This window comes from Chionomys nivalis, chromosome 9 (genome assembly GCF_950005125.1).
Source record: "Chionomys nivalis chromosome 9, mChiNiv1.1, whole genome shotgun sequence".
In the NCBI taxonomy this organism is placed as follows: Eukaryota; Metazoa; Chordata; class Mammalia; order Rodentia; family Cricetidae; genus Chionomys; species Chionomys nivalis.
Genome location: NC_080094.1, coordinates 16,081,522 through 16,098,066, shown reverse-complemented (window position 1 = coordinate 16,098,066; position 16,545 = coordinate 16,081,522). Strand labels below are relative to the sequence as shown.

Below are 16,545 nucleotides of genomic sequence, written 5' to 3'. Positions count from 1 at the left end.
ACACAGGACATTACAAAGCCTGCAGACTCCACTGGAAGAAGAAACGCATGAGGAAAATGCATGCTTGAAGGGGAGAGAAGCAGGTAGCTGCAAAGGAGATAGATACAACTCTATCAGGGGTAGAAGAGAAACGAGTTCAAATGAGGAGCGCCTCCAAAAGGAGGGAAATGCCTCTGATGAATGAAGGCAACAAGCGCCCCCCTCCCCCGTGATGAGTGCTTTGAGGTATGTTCCATGCAATGTGCAGTTCAAAAATAAGACTTTCATAAAAATGATAATCAAATAAGGAAGGGATGGTAAAAGGCTCCGAGTAGAGCTGCATGTTTGTCGAGGGTGACCTGGAACTATCCATGGGCAGATGTGTGGGTGTCGCCAGCAAGAAACTGGACATGCAAAGCTTCTCATTTCAGGCACCTGTGCTCTAGCAGAAAATATGAACAGCAAACAGCTACAGTTTTAATGTTAAATACATTCCCAAAGCCAATGTGGTCCCTAGGATGGCTCTGTTGGGAGGTGGTGAGACAGTTAGACGGAAAGGCCTACTGGGAGGTCCGCAGTGGTTACTACTGTAAGTTGATCTGAAAACTAAGCGCCTAGGAGGTAAGGAAAGCCCTCTTCTGGGTGTGTCTACAATGGGACCTCAGTTTCCAAAGACAATTAGATCAGAGATCCCTGACCTGCTAAATGGATTAAACCTTTGGTGTATTCACAGTACGAGTGCACCATCCATCCGGTAGTGGTGGAAAATAGAAGGCAGGGCCTTTGGAGGAAGTAGGTAAATGGAAGCATGACCCTGGGACTCTGTCTTTCTCTGGCCACTTCCTGTAGCCTCTTCTTTCTGCTTCTTGTCTATCATGAAGAATTCCCTTAGCCACATACAGAGGTATGGCTGAAGCCATTACCATGGTATTTTGCTCAAGCACATGGGTCAAGAAATCAGGGACTGAGCCTTCTGAAAGTGTGAGCCAAGGTAAATAATCAGTCTTCCCTCGTTCCTTCCTTCCTCCCTCCCTCCCGCAGCCCTCCCTCCCTTTCTCCTTCCCTCTCTTCCTCCCTCCCTTCTTTTTTTCCTCTCTCCTTTCCTTCCTTCCTTCACTTGTGTTGTTTGACCTTTAGTCATGGTCACACAAAATTAACTAAAGTAGGCCATATTCCCTTCAAGGGAAGTACTACTTCAAAGGACCTTGGTCTTCCTGGCCATGAAGTGAGCAGTTAGCTCTTCCATACTATGCCCCCACCACTGCCTTTCAGTATCCCCACCAAAATTCCCAAGCAATAGACCGTGAGCCAAATGAAGTTTGTTTTTCTTCTTCTCATGTGTTCATTATCTCAGGTATTTGTTTTGGCGTGACTCTCACATGTACAAAGATAAAAGTGACACTATCTGATAAAAAGATCTAGGAAGGAAATCGGAGCATAGCACGGAGGGTTGAAGCTACAGAAGGCAGGGCTGAAAATTTGGTGAGCATTCCGTCAGATGAGGCGTTCAGAGGAGACCTCTCTGAGAGGCTGCTTTTAGGGCAGAGGCCAGAGGGAACAAAGCGAGTGAGGGATCTAATTACCAGAAAGAAAACTACACCTGGCAAAGAGACAAGCAAATACAAAGGTCCTGGGGTCAGAACTAGCTTGGTATCTTTCAAAGAGGACAAGGATCAGTGTAGTTAGAGAGAGATGAGAAGGCTAATGTGTGTGGGGGAAGGAAGTCAGGATTCAAAGAGACAGAGAAGACAGACTTAGAGGCCACGGCAAATGTGTGAATTGTATTCTGAGTATGACCTAAACTGCTGAAGGGTGTGTGTGATTCATGTGTGTGTGTGATTCATGTGTGCATTCGCGCACACATGCACATTCACACAAAGATATACCATAGCCAATACCATAGCATATCTATTTCTTTGATCCTTGCTCATCATGTTTCAAAACGGAGCAAGGCTAGCCCTATCCACATACCTGCCAAGGCCACGGGACCCATCACTTGTGGAATGACTCGTAGCAGCCTTGCCACCCATTCAAGACTGCATTGCTCACTCCATGCTCTATCGAGGGACCCACCATTCTGGATTTTTCAGGAAGTGTGAAATAGAAGGCGGAGATAGGCAGCTTATGTTTGTTACTTGAAACCTGTTTGAGCTTGAGAAATCTCCATCTCTGTTCCTTCATTTGTAAAAGGGGGGTTACTAACAGTCTACTTCAGAGGTTATTGTTAAGATGCCTAAGCTCATGTAGCCGGTGCCTGATACCAACTCTATGGTATGCGCTCTAAGTCTGTATGTATCCTCTAGCCAGACCACACCTTCTTGGACTCAATGAATATTTTACTAATAACACAAACACAAGAAGGATTCAGCAGCTCTTGTCATTCTAGATTACAAGCTATAGCTGTAAATTCAAGGTGGTTTAAATAGGAATTATTCCCATAAGCTTATAAGCTTGAATACTTAGTCACCAGGGGGTGGCACTATTTGAGAAAGATTAGGTGTGGCCTTGTTAGAGAAAGTGTGTCACTGGGAGCAGATTTTGAGATTTTAAAAGCCTACACCAGGACAAGTCTCTGTCTTCTTATTGCCTGCAGATCCAGGTGTAGATCTCAACTACTTCTCCAACGCTATTGCCACCATGCTTCCCACCAAGAAGATAATGGACTAAGCCTCTGAAACTGTAAGCAAGGCCCAATTAAATGCTTTCCTTTGTAACAATTGTGAGTAGTCATGATGTCTCTTCATAGCAACAGATCAGGGACCAAGACACAGACTCAGGGTAGTGAATAAGCAAAAGAGACCAAGATATGAGAGTGGTCAGTTGTAGAGAAATCAGAACATATAGCTCTCTATCACCAGCCCAGGACACAGGACGATCAATGTGGCCCAACTTTATACAACTTCAAGAAGCTTTTGGGGGCTGGTGAGATGGCTCAGAGGTTAAGAGCACTGGCTGCTCTTCCTAGAGGACCTGAGTTCAATTCCCAGCAACCACATGGTGGCTCACAAGCATCTATAATGAGATGCGGTGCCCTCTTCTGGAATGCAGGCATACATGGAGGCTGAACACTGTGTACATAATAAATAAATAAATCTTTAAAAAAGAAGCTTTTAAGCATGATATACAATATTTAAAGAAGAAAAAAAGAAATAAGACAATACCAAGCATTTCTGCAACTAATATCAACGTATAAGATGGGTATGATGACCTCAGTCCTCTCTCTCTTTCAGAAGAATGAGACCTAAATCGAACCTAAAGTTAAGTGTCCAGTATTTGGAAAAGCCTCTCTTAAGACAGAACAAGGTATAATGTAGAGAACCTTTGGGCAACAACCCCTAGTAAAAATGGCAAAAATAAAATTGTTGATGATAACAGGCATAATTTTGTGGGTACTTATGTTGTGCTAGGTCTATACATATTCCGTATTATCAATACATATTGTCTCTGTCCAAGAAACCTGCAGTTTGAGTAAGAATAAAACCCACAGACTCACAGATCTGAATGCCTGGTTATGAGGGAGTGGCACTATTCAAAAAGATTAGGAGGTGTGACTTCGTTGAAGAAAGTGTATGCTGGAGGTAGGCTTTTAGGTTTTCAAAAACCCAAACTGATCCCAGAGTCTCTTTTTTTCTCACTGCTTGCAGAACCAGGTGTAGAACTCTCAGCTACTTCGCCAATACCATGTCTGCCTGCAAACACAACTCGCTCATCACCGTGATAATAAACTAAACCTCTGAAACTGTAAGCAAGCTCCAATTAAATGATTTATTTTATATAAGTTGCCATGGCCACAGTATCTCTTCACAGTAACAGGACCCTCATTAAGAGAGAACCCATCAGATAAATCTATTTATCCCATTGTATAGATAAGGAAAATGGGATCAGTAGTGAGTGTGTGTTTTACCAGAAGTCTCACAGGTAGCAGAGATCAAGACCAAGACTGAAATTCAGGTGTGTTTTATTCCACACTCCATCCTCTTAACCACCATGCTCCAGTTGGACTCACCTGATGATCCACACAGCCATCACATTTTCCAGAGACACTACCTCAATGCTAACAAGTCCTGAGTACTTGGTGGGGTATGGACGCGTGTGTGTGTGTGTGTGTGTGTGTGTGTGTGTGTGTGTGTGTGTGTAACAGCTCTGGCTGTCTTCCAGCTCACTTTGTAGACCAGGCTGGCCTCAACACCCCAGAGATCTGGCCACCTCTGCTTCCTGAGTGTGCCACCACTGCCTGGCTGACAACAAATTCTAAAATAATTAATTTATGAATATTAGAATGAAGCTGAGCACCTTGAGTTGAGTAAATTCATGTCCTTTCGCCAAGCAAAACACCCTGGAATGGAAGAGCCCAGCAAGATCAGAAATAAGTGGAGAGAATAAGAACGTTTATGAGCACTGGCCTGGAACAGGTAGGCAGGGGACAGGCTGTCAACTGAGTGAAACCTCAATTACAGGGTAATCTAACATATAGCCAGTACATTATCACAACTCAATAAACAGCTTCTTCAGAATTAAGTAATTCCAATTTGCTTTCATTGCAGTCTGAGTCGCCCAAAGAATGCTGATACCACCTACAGCTAAGATTAGGCTGTATCTTCTAAAGCCCTGATTTGCACTGTGCTAGGATGCTGGTGAGCCAAGGAAAATGAGGGCACGTCAGTGTGCAGAGAGACAGGGACTCATCCCAGGCTTGCTCTGCTCACTTCGGTGTGTACACTCACTACAGAAGCCATGGCACAGGCCTCCCTCCAGCTCTGATACCTCAGGTACTGGGTGGGGTGGCTATGCACTCTCAGTCACAGATAGGTCACAGTTTGAATGAAGGACACAAAGTCTAAGAGATGGCCCACATAGCCAGGTGGTACTGATGGTAGTAGGACCATCTACTGAGTTGCTGTAACTCCTCAAAGGTAGACACCAGAGGGGACCCCGAGACCTCTGACCTATACCCCATAATGATACTCCCAGACTACATTTTCATGCATCTCTCCTTCCTTCCCCTCAAGCATTACTACATAGGGATTAAGCACAGGCCTTAAGTGATTTCTCCAAGGCCACAGAGGTACTGGGTGAGGTGTCTGGTCACTGAGTCACACCTGGTGTGCCGTTCATTGGCTAACATCTTAGAGCATGTAGGTCTGTCACAGCTCTGAACACTCCTGCACTGGTCATCCCGTTTCACCCTCATGACATCCTCCAGGGACAAAACCCTATAACTCAACTCCTAGATGAATCTGCTGAGACCCTGAGAGCTTTAGACCCTGTTCAAAGTCACAGAGATCAATCAAGGTAGGTCCAGGATTCCAAGCAAGGCATCTTGATTCAGGCATTACTGTGTGCGTGGGAAGAAAGACACACATGAGGATCTTTTTCTTTACCCAATGCCCCAAAGTCAGCTGAATGTTTATGTCTGACTCCTTGGCCCATGCAAACTGTATGATGAGCAAAAGCCATTGTCACTCAGGAGGAGGAATGCCAGTGGGGGCCACTGCTTCAACAGCAGGTGGCCCTTAGGAAGTCAGTTATTTTTGCTTTTTAGATATTTCTCCTTTCCTCACCAAAAGGATGGCTGCTATTCTTCTTTTCATTTTAAATACAAGTATTTCAGAACGGAAGCATGCAAGCCGCTGGCTCAGCCAAGGCTAAGGGCCTTTAGTGGGGAGAGTCATTCTTCATAAGACCTTGCCCTCAAATGCTCTCGTCCTCTGCCTTCAAGTGGCCACTGGTCACAGACTGGAAGCTGACAGGTTTCCTTTGGGTACCTCCAAGTAACCCTGCCTCTCACTGCCTTACATGTATTGGGGGAGCGTCTCTACCTGCTTGCCTGTTATCTACATCCCTTTGGCATTCATTATAACCTTATGATACCAGGAGCCAACAAAGCCCTAATCCCCAGTCCCCTCCCCGCAACATAGCTATAGCAATCCACCTCGGACTCAGATCCAAGCCTAACTCTCCCCTTAGGATGACTCTCATCTCCTCAACCCTGCTATGCTGGCTCTCTCAGCTATAAAAGAAGTTGAAATAAAACCAATGTGAATAGTTGCAATTAAGATCAAATGAGACAGCATATGTGAGGGGACCAAGCAAATGGCTTATCACCCACTCAATATTAAAATGGAGGGGAAGGGGTACTTAAAAAGTGAAATCCTCTGCCAAAAAAAAAAGTGGATAAATTTCATCAAGGTGTCATAAAACAGGGCCGGATTACAGAAAGTACTAATGCATCATTGCCCGCTGCAGAGGAGTCGCAGAAGCTCCCAGTTACCTCTCAGAGGAGAGCATGGGCTGCAGGGGAAGGGTTTATGGAGGGGTCACAATCACACATTTGACTAATGCACCTGGAACCAGAATTCACACTCTACACTTTGTCTTCACTAGGCCCCAGTTGGTACAGCCAACAAAGGACAAAGCACTGTCCCAGTGGCCAGCTCTCCAAGCCAAGAGAGCATCGCTTCAGCAATCCCCCTGCCCCGGTAGCTCATAGATCAACACTCCTCCACCTCTTCACCCTAACTCTGAGTAGAAGACACAGGGAAAGAACAAAGCAAGCATTTTCTAGCCCCGTTTTTCTATGAGTACAAACTTCAAGATACAGCACTGACTGCCATGGTCCTTCCTATCACCTCCCCACCACTCTGCATCAGTCAGGTATGTGCAGGGTGCCTCACAGTTATGTCCCAAGGTCAACCAAATTTGGGTACCTCCTGATAGCACAACCAGAGGCTTGTCTCATAGGTGAATCTAGACCCTGTCAAATTGGCAGTCACTATTGTCTATGAAAGGAGACAAGGTGATGTGAGTGTTAATACATCACCTTCCATGTGTCTATCCACCTGAGGTCAGGACAGCTCAGAATAGAGAGTCCAAGCAGTGATCTCCATTCTGGTCCCATTGAAGCCACCAGTCACACAGAGCCAGCAAAGAGAAGTCAAATTTTTTTTCACCAATAAGATGGCAGAAAGCGTAAGAGAATGGGGCATTCTACTGTGGGACTCCCAAAGCAGAGTGGGAAATCAACTATGAAAAAGCACAGTGAGTGTTCCAGGAGACAGCTCAGGAAATTACAGTCACTGAGTATTAGAAAGGCCTGCAAAGGCCACTATGTCACACGAATCAATCTTAGGGGACCAGAAAAGTTAAGATCTGAGCCTAATGCAATCAAAGTGATGGTTTCTTTTATATTTTAATGGCACTTCATGTGAATGAACTTAAAGGTGCCTTTTTAAATATTATTTTGTTCATGACCACCTAATTTGTTGATCTTTGGCTTGAAGGTGCATGACATTCTGGTGATGAAGTAAGTGCCTGCTGAAGCCAATATGCACTCACAGTGCACAGAAATCTTCAAGTTGAGACTCAGGAAATGATGGGCCATGCCAGTGAAAGCAGTCAAACACTAGCAACTTCTGTCGTTCAGTGCACACAGAACCCGTGCTAGGTGTTAGCTAGAAAGAGACAGAGGATACCCTCACGCTGCCAGAGCTCATGTCTGAAAAGGGGGACTAAATGATGCACAAGCAAAGGGAAGTGTGGTAAGAGCCATGGAGGTGCATTATTTCCTTTCCCTATTGCTGAGCTGGGCTAGGATGTCCTGGCAGAAGCAACTGAGGATAAGGTTTAATTTGGCTCACGGCTACAGAATGAAGTCCGCTGTGATAGACAGCAGCAGCTCGAGGCAGCTGGTTACATTCCATCAACATTTGGGAAGCAGAGGGCGGTGATGCTCGTTCTGGACTCTCTTATTATTCAGTCCGTGACCTCAGCTCACCTAACAATGCTGCCCATAGCTAAGATATTCTTCCCAGGTTGATTTAATATAAGCAATCCAACACAGGTACGTCCCGGGCCAATCAAATCTGAGTAACTCCTGGTAGGCACAGCCAAAGGTTTGTCTCATTGGTGAATCTAGACCCTGTCAAATTGGCAGTTGTTCTTGCCCATCACAGTAGGAAAGGAGAGGAGCTGACATGAGTGTTAACACATCATCCTCCATGTGACTATCTACAGAGTCAGGACAGCTCAGAATACAGAGTCCTGACAGTGATCACCATTCTGGTCCCATTGAAGCCACCAGTCACACAGAGCCAGCAACGAGAAGTCAAAGTTTTTACACCAATCCATGCTCAAGTAAAAACAGCAGAAGTGACAGCAACAACCGCAAACAGCCAGAGCCTTCTGAGATTCAGGCGCTATGTTTTCTCCCTTCAAACACAGCAGGTATTATTCTACAGCTGGCACAATCCAAACAGGTTCATTATTTCATTCACTAAATATTGCTATATTGAAATTTTAATCAGTGAACATAGCAGTGATAAAATGAATACATTCATACACTATTGCTGCCTGTGTAAACCGCCAAACCATTCTTTGCAAAAGCAAAATTACAATAGAGAGAAGAAAATTCATAAAGATATTCATATGCTTTGGTCTACCAATTCAACTTCCAGAGATTTATCTAAGGAAAGAATCTGATTCTGTATAATAATTAAATAACTAAAATTATTATTAGTTGTTGTTGTTTTGGAAGAACTGTACTAAGATGTTAATTTTTGCACACTCAAAGGAAGAAATGATATAAACAGAAACACCTGGAAATATTTAAATGACTCTGAATAGGGACATTTTTAAAAAGAGGGAAATGCACTGGACTGAACGGGCATTGGTTTCTTTTCTGCTGATGTGTACCACCGTGACCAGAGGCAGAGTTTATTTTGGCTTGTGGTTATAGCAGGGGAGTCCATCTGGTGGGGGAGGCAACAGCAGGTGGCCAGAAAAGGAAGACGAGAGATGACATCTTCAGTCACAAACACAAAGCAGAGAGCAAAGCAGAAGCCAGGTGAGGCCCAGGCTATGACCTCTCAAAGCCTGTCCCGAGTGAGGTACGTCCTCCAGCAAGGCTCTGCCTCCTAAAGATTCCCTGGTCTTCTCAAACAGTGCCAGGACCCTGAAGCCAAGTGTTCAAATGTCGCAGCCTGTGAGGATTGGGCTCATTCAAAGCAGCACAAAACGGCATGGGCCTGATATAGGACAACTCAGAGAAGAGCTTGAGTAGGCGTAGGATTTGCCAAAGTCCTCCAAAGAGGCAGGCAAGGGAATGCGGGATTTGAATGAGAATGGCCCCCAGAGGCGCACACATTTAAATACTTGGTCCCCAGTCCATAGAACTTTTGGGGAAGGATTAGAAGGTGTGGCCTTGTTGAAAGGGGTGTGTCAGTGGGGGCGGACTTTGAGGTTTCGAAGGCTGAGGCATTTCCTAGTTCATTCTCTCTCTGTCTTGTGCTTGTAGATCAAGATGTGGGTGCTCAGCTACTGTTCCTGATGGTGATCTATGCATATTTGTCTGCTTCCGTGTTTCCCACCATGATAATCATGGACTCAAGCCCTCTGGAACCACGAGCCTCACATTAGATGTTTTATTTTATAAGCTGCCTCAGTCATGGTGTTTTGTCCTAGGAACATAAACGTAATTAAGACAGGGGCCCGCGTGCATATTGTAAGGGACATCATGGACACACTTCAAGATGAACAAACACAAGAAAACAGATGAGCATTGACTCAAGACCATTTGGGAGGTAGGCTCCCTCTTCCAACAGTCTTCCTGAAATATTGTCATTATAGGAACCTTGCAGCTATAAAACCCTCACAAACAATTCTAAGAGAACATTTCAGTAGGACATCCCCAAACCACAAAGGACATGTGATCATCTTGGTTTGAAATCAAATTCAAGTCAAGCTTGCAGGTTGCGTCTGTGGTAGATATCCTGCATGTAGGTATCTCATATGGGAGAATGTTCTGGAGACCAGTGACTGTAAAGCTGTCTTGTGCTGTTGGGAGGAGGAGGAAGCAACAGGCAAGAGAAGGGGCTAGCTGTATAAAAATGGAGTTAAGATCCTGCAACCAGCTAGTTGGCAAAGTTGTGGCGAGGTGGCACTCACCTTTCACGATCAGCTCTGCATAGTTGGACACACCGGACCCACCATCTGAGCGGATTACACAGCGATACTTGGAGACGCTGCGTTGAGAGGTGTCTGCTACACTGACTGTGGCCGAGAAGCGCCTGTGGTTGACCACACGAGTGACCATGAGGGCCGTGTCTCTGCCATTCCATTGCTGAAGACACAAGAAGAGAAGGAAGAAGACATCATAGCACCAGGGCTTCCTAGAAACCTTCAACATAGACCCCATGACCCTTGAATGCTCCAGGGGCCTAGGACTTCCTTGAAATAGAATGACAAACTGCTTCTATCTAGTCTGAGCTATGGTTCTGACTCAAACCCCACCCACTGAATGTACTACCACAGGTCTGTTAGTTCAGCATTCTAGAAGCTGAAGCAGGTGGCTTCCAAGTTTGAGGCAAGTCTACATAATGAACCCTGTCTCAAAAAATAGGAAGAAAAGAAGAGAGGGAGGGCAAGAAAAACTGATTCAAGGAGAAGGATGTCTGCTTGGAAGGAACTGGGACAAAAGCTTCTTCTAATTGCCTCAGCAACTAGCTCAGCACACTTTTGGAGTTGGCTTTATTCCCTTAACCTTCCCGCTTCTTATTTTCCTTCAATCTCATAAGCAGAAACCACAGTATTTTTCCCCAAAGACGGCCTTCGGCAGATTAACAAACAATTCAGCCCACATAGAGTATTAGTAATCTGCCTTGCTCTCTGATCAATGTCTCAATGGCTTTGACTCCCATCTGCCCCAGGCTGTCATGTAGATACTTTCTACCTCTCCTCTTTGCCCTCTTTCCTCTGCCCGAATGTTCTATGTCCCTGGGAACAGCCCCTTTCCCACTAATTAATGTTTAGCCTGCCACTGCCTCTAGGAAGTTCCCTCATCAATCACGCCACCATCTGAAAGGCAGCTGTGCCTCTCTGTACTGTGCAAACCTTTCCCACATCCTGGTCCATGACTGTTCCCCACTTGAGACCATGAGTCCCCAAGAGATAAAAATCCCATTCATTTTCCTATGCCAACTCTACCAAGATTTGTAGGATCAGGGCAAATACACATAAGTGTTTGTCTTCAGCAACCTGAATTTTAGGTGTGATGTTTTGGGTTAAATAAGATTCTTTCACAGTAGCAAACTGTAGTAGCTGGGAAGGCATGCATGAGGATGCATTTTGAGTGGATATTTACTAAGCACCTAGTATGCAGCTGATCCAGAGCTGGGTGCTTTTGTGTAATCCTCCATTTTAATCTTCACAGCTTTGTTGAGGTGTGTGTTATTGCTGCTCTTCTCAGAAGAATCAAATGTCAGAGAGGTTAAATAAATATGTAGAGCAAACACATCCCTCATCCAGGCTTCCCTGCATCCGTTCAAACATTTTTTTTCCCTAAGACTTTATCCCCATTGCCTGCTTTAATGTAATTTTTATCTCTCATGTGAAACTGGGGCTTTTAATTGTCTGGTTGGATTTAGAGAAACCTGGCTATTTGTGATTCCCAGGCCCCATGTCTTTCCAGATAAGATCTCTTTTGCTTCTCCCATGAAGTACATAATCTAGTCATGTGCAAAACCCATTTTTTTCATGTCAGTTTCCAATCTACCTCCCATCAGGGACATGTTAAGATGGGGATACAGGAATGGGCAGGGCAGCTGATGAGATAGTACCAAGCCCATGAGGATACGGCAGACCAAGAGACACGAAGCAGAGTCACCAATGCTCCCACCAGAGGAGAGATCTGCTTCAAATTAATCGGGGGAGTCAAAGAGGACAATTTCCTTCACTACAATGTTTTAACATTCTTAGGACTTTCAACCTCAAACTGAATCACCACTACATTCCCAAATACTAAAGAAAATGGCATTTCCCAAAATCAGGACAGCAAGAAAGGTAGTCACACCCCCCTCCCATGCCAGAAATGACCCAGCATGATCAAAATAAAGCCACATAAGGGAGCAGAAGTCACTGGAACTATAGCCCCCAAACACCTGTTCATGCCTTGGGGAATCTTTGCAAGAAATAATACAGCTTAAACCCAGGTACAAAAAGCTACCAGATACTAAAGAACACCCCACTTCACGATAGTGTGATAAGGATGTTGAAAAGATTCTGGAAAATAGAAGAATCGAACCCTGATTTGGAAAAGGTACAGAGTGTATAGAGAAGGGGATTTCAGAAGATACAGGGTCACCCAAAGTGTTCCATCTTCACCCTTTCTTAGCAAGGTAACGTAAGAACACTTTAATACATGCGTGAGTCAGTGATAGAGGATTATTTAGATATTGTCTGACCCAATTTATTTATAAAGCTTTCCTTTCTTTCCCTCTCCCCTCCCCTTTCTTTCTTTCCATACACAATAGATTCATCAAAAACTGCTCACCTGTGGAGCCACTGTGAGTGATAAATGAGAAGGTACACAAAACACTTACCATTAAGGCACATTCTGGTGTTACAAGAGTTTGCAAATTAACCATGAAATCAGCAAAGAAAAATTCTGTCAGTGCAATAATAGCTCCCCTCCCAAAGATTCGCACAGCCTAATACCCAGAACCTGTGAAAATGCAAACATATACGTGTATAAACATATACATATATGTGTGTATGTATTTATGCATACATATATGCATACACACATACATATGTGTGCACGTGTGTGTATATATAATACACACACACCTGGGATCAATGTACCACAAAGGCTTTCAAGTTAAAGTGGGGATGGAGAAGCATGAGAGTCAGAGAAGGTTAGAGGGAGGCAGAAGTACAGGTTAGAGGGAGGCAGACGCCCACTTGAATCTGAAGGAGGGATTCAGGAGCTAACTGACTCATGGGTATTGTTTATAACAGGAAATTGGAGGTCACGGTATCATTTATTAGAGGGAAGGCATTCTCCCCAGACACTTACAAGCAGACCAACCTTTTGTCATTGGAAAACATCATCATCATCTCCAAAGTTCACAATGAAGAAAAAAAAAAAAAAACTACAATCAAGCTAGAGATGACTCAGCACCGCCTGCTCTTCCAGGGGACCTGGCTTCAATTTCCAGCATTCATACAGCAGATCTTAATCATCTGTGACTCCAGTTAGAAGGCATCCAGTGCCCTCTTCTGGCCACCTTGGGCACTGCATGCACATGGTACACAGACGAGGGCAAGAGACTCATACATATAAAATTAAAATAAATAATCTTTTGAAATTAACAAAAGGACATACAACCAAACACAAAAACAACTGCAGAAACTTCACAACTTTTACATTTACGATTTTGCAGCGGGCTGCACTCATCGCTATCCATGGCCACGTGCAGTCAATATACTGGCTGGACACATCCTCAGGGAACACAGCCCACCAACACCTGAGCGCCATATGCAGGACTCGCTTAAGCTCCTTTCTGACTGCTCATCTCAACAATGACAGAGAAATAAATTTGTTCTGAGCCGTTAGGTTTGTAGAATTTATTTCAACCGCAATAAGAAACTAATACTAAGAGAAAAGGCTGGTTAAGTGCTCAAGCTGCATTGTGTGCATTTACATTTTATCTTGATGTTGCCTCCAGTATTATTTACTTATCTTCCTAATGATGTCAGATTCTGGCAGAACTGAAGAGGATTAAGTGCATTCCCCTGAACCGTTCACATTTTTTTTTTCTGTTCAGCTCCTGAACTGAGAACCTTTCTCCCACTGAAGGATAGGAAATTGCAGGTTGTCTTATGAAATCTCTGGAAAGCAGGCCCTTTTGATAATCATACTTGTCATATTGGGAGCAGGTAACAGCAGGGCAGGAACAAGCAGGAGGGCCCCCCAGTCAAGGCAGAGAGAGTGCAGGGATGGACTGTGGGCAAGGAGAAATGGAGGTTAAAATCAGAAAGAGGAGTGCTGATGGGAACAGCCTGTGAATGTGACTGGCTCAAAACAGGCAGGGAAGAGCAGGTGAGGACTGGGGGTCAAGGTGGACAAGCAGGAATGGAGGATTCCAGAGGAAGAAATCATAGAGTACTCCAAGAGCAGAACATGCATGCTCAGACAGGAAGAGACCTGGGTGTTTGAATGCCACGACCATATGAAGGGATTCAAACACGGTGAGTGTGTAAGAAGCACATGCCATAGCTACTGTTCCAGTCCCAGACAAAGGCAGAACAGGAAATGCAAAGGAAAAAACAAGAGGGAACTTGGTTAAACAAAGAAAGAATTTGAAATCTAGATCCATGAGCTTGATTGACAAGGGGAACATCATAGTTTCATTTTTTTTTTTTTTGCTATAATGAAATACCTTGACATAAAGCCATTTAGAGGACAAAAGGGGTTGTCATCTGGCTCATAATTCTGTATTAAATACAGCCTATCAGGGAGTCCCAGGGAAGAAGCTTAAAGCAGCCGGTCACATCCACAGTCAAGTAGGGAGAAGTGAGTGCATACATGTTTATTACTGAACTAGCTTTGTCTATTCTTCTGCAGCCCAAGTATAAAATCAAGGAATGGTACCTCTAACTTTTCAATAGTGTCCTTGCTAAGCAATCCAGACAATCCCCTACAGACATGCTGATGGGCCAGCATCTCAGATAATCCTTCACTGAGACCCTAGGTTGTGGCATGAACACTGTGCATACCACTATGCCATGTAGTGATATCTCATTTGTATTTTACTCTCTGATCTTCATAAATAAAACAGCCTTTACAGACCAGGCAGTGGTGGCACACACCTTTAATCCTAGTAGCCTAGCTACTTTGCCATTGAACCCCGGGCGGTAGTGGTGCACACCTTTAATCCCAGCCCTAGAGAGGATTATAAAATGGGAGGAGATAGCTCTCAGACACAGTCTCATTCTGAGGATTCCTGGAGTCAGAATCACCATTTCCAACTGAAGTAGAGGTAAAAGTCAGTGGCTGGCTGTTTTATTTTTCTGACCTTCAGGTTGAACCCCAATATCTGACTCTGGGTTTTTATTAATTGTTCTACAATGCCATATTTGACTGTTCATGCTATAATTGATTGTTAGAACTTTTGTTTGAGTATCTGACTTGAGTTTTATTTTTTTAATTATTAAATACACAATTTCTGAAATGGCCCTAAACATACTCTGCCATTTTGTACTATGTATTTATATAGAGCAGAATTCTTATCATTGACAATTATAAAATTAAATATTGATCAACTCTTAAAAGTGTTGAAGAAACTCTCCATCCTACAGTATCAAATATTTAGCCAAGATTTAATTCTTTATGCAAAAATTAGTAAGCATATCCATTTCATTAGTACTCAAATTTGCTTTGATCTTCAATATAAAATTATATACATATATATATCAAGCAATAAAATATTTCTTAATAATTTATTGCCAATGTGTTTGATTTACATGCCTGTCTTATATATCCTATATACTCAGGGTAAACTTTTCTATGGTTAAAAGGGTATCACTAGTGAAAAGAGAAGTCTTTGCCTAGAAACCAGGAGCCAACACTTGAACTACCAGTGTGGCCAGGTGTAGTCATAGCAACATGAGGAAACTTACCATTGGCTGAAGTTGGCTCCTAGAGATAGGAAGCTAGAGCTTAGGCAGCTTACATGCACAGGCTCAGGGAACGAGACCTCTGACTTCTAAAGAGACTCCGGTAAGGACAATGAAAGCATCCGTGCTGCCTGACACTTTCCTATCTCCACCTTCTCCTCAAGTAAATCACACATGGTGCCCCTGAATTCCAGCAAGCATCACTTTGAAACCTATGAGTACTTGGTTTCTAAATAATTTGCGTTCATAGGTTGTATTGTTGTTTTTAATGGGAAGTGACCATGATAGAATACTTGCTAAGCAGAAAGCTCAAGTTTTCTACAATAAAACACTGTTTCATAATACAACACAACACAACACACACACATACACCACACACACACACATACACAAAGAGAGAGAGAACTACATAAATGAACAGAACTGAATAAATACTTTGTTTAAATTAAGATTAATGTGAGCACTGAATAAAAGTCAAGCTAATATTATTGTATTTTAAGATCTTAAAACCATCTTCTCTGTCGCTCAGGCTGGACTCTTAACTTACCGAATAGCCCAAACTGGTCTCGACTTCCTACCCTGGCATCCCTGGAATACAGTCGTGCTACCCCATCTGGCCCTGGCTGGCATTTTGGAGTGCTTAGTCTTCACTCAGTACTGTGCTCACTGGCCAGCACACGAGGGATTTCCTTCCTCTTCAAATCCTTGGGGAAGTCCTCCAAGGGTGGTCATTGGCCCGGCCACCTCAGTAGCTCTGGGGAACTGGTTAGCAGAGTAAATTTGTAGGAGAGCTGCAGCTGATCTCCTCCTTCTGTAGATGCTGTTTACTGAAGCTTGGACTTCAGGTTCTCTCCTCTTTCCCTATTCTATTATTAATCACTCTGGAAATGTACTCATTATTTTACAAAACAGAAAATGAGAGACTGTGGGGCGTGGAAGGTATAATTTCTGCCCAGAGGAATTCACAGGCTGGGTAAAGATTCTAGCAAAACAACAAAAAGGCAAAAACATAAACATGAAGTAGGGCATTGAAATAGCCTACTTCACAGCGGAAGAGTGGGGTGGACGTGGAAAAAAGGCCTGCTCTTAGAATAGCCTACAACAGTGATTCTC

The 16,545-nt window shown here is 43.8% G+C and overlaps 1 protein-coding gene across 14 annotated transcripts in view; it reads right to left on the bottom strand.

Moving 5' to 3' along the window:
* Window positions 1-16,545, bottom strand: part of Ptprt (protein tyrosine phosphatase receptor type T) — a 1,077,234-nt gene that overhangs the window by 674,311 nt on the left and 386,378 nt on the right. For all 14 annotated transcript variants that reach the window (XM_057780248.1, XM_057780255.1, XM_057780252.1 and 11 more), the window contains one exon: window positions 9,922-10,096. In XM_057780248.1, the coding sequence (XP_057636231.1) occupies window positions 9,922-10,096 (175 nt within the window). The remainder of the gene's footprint in view (window positions 1-9,921; window positions 10,097-16,545) is intronic.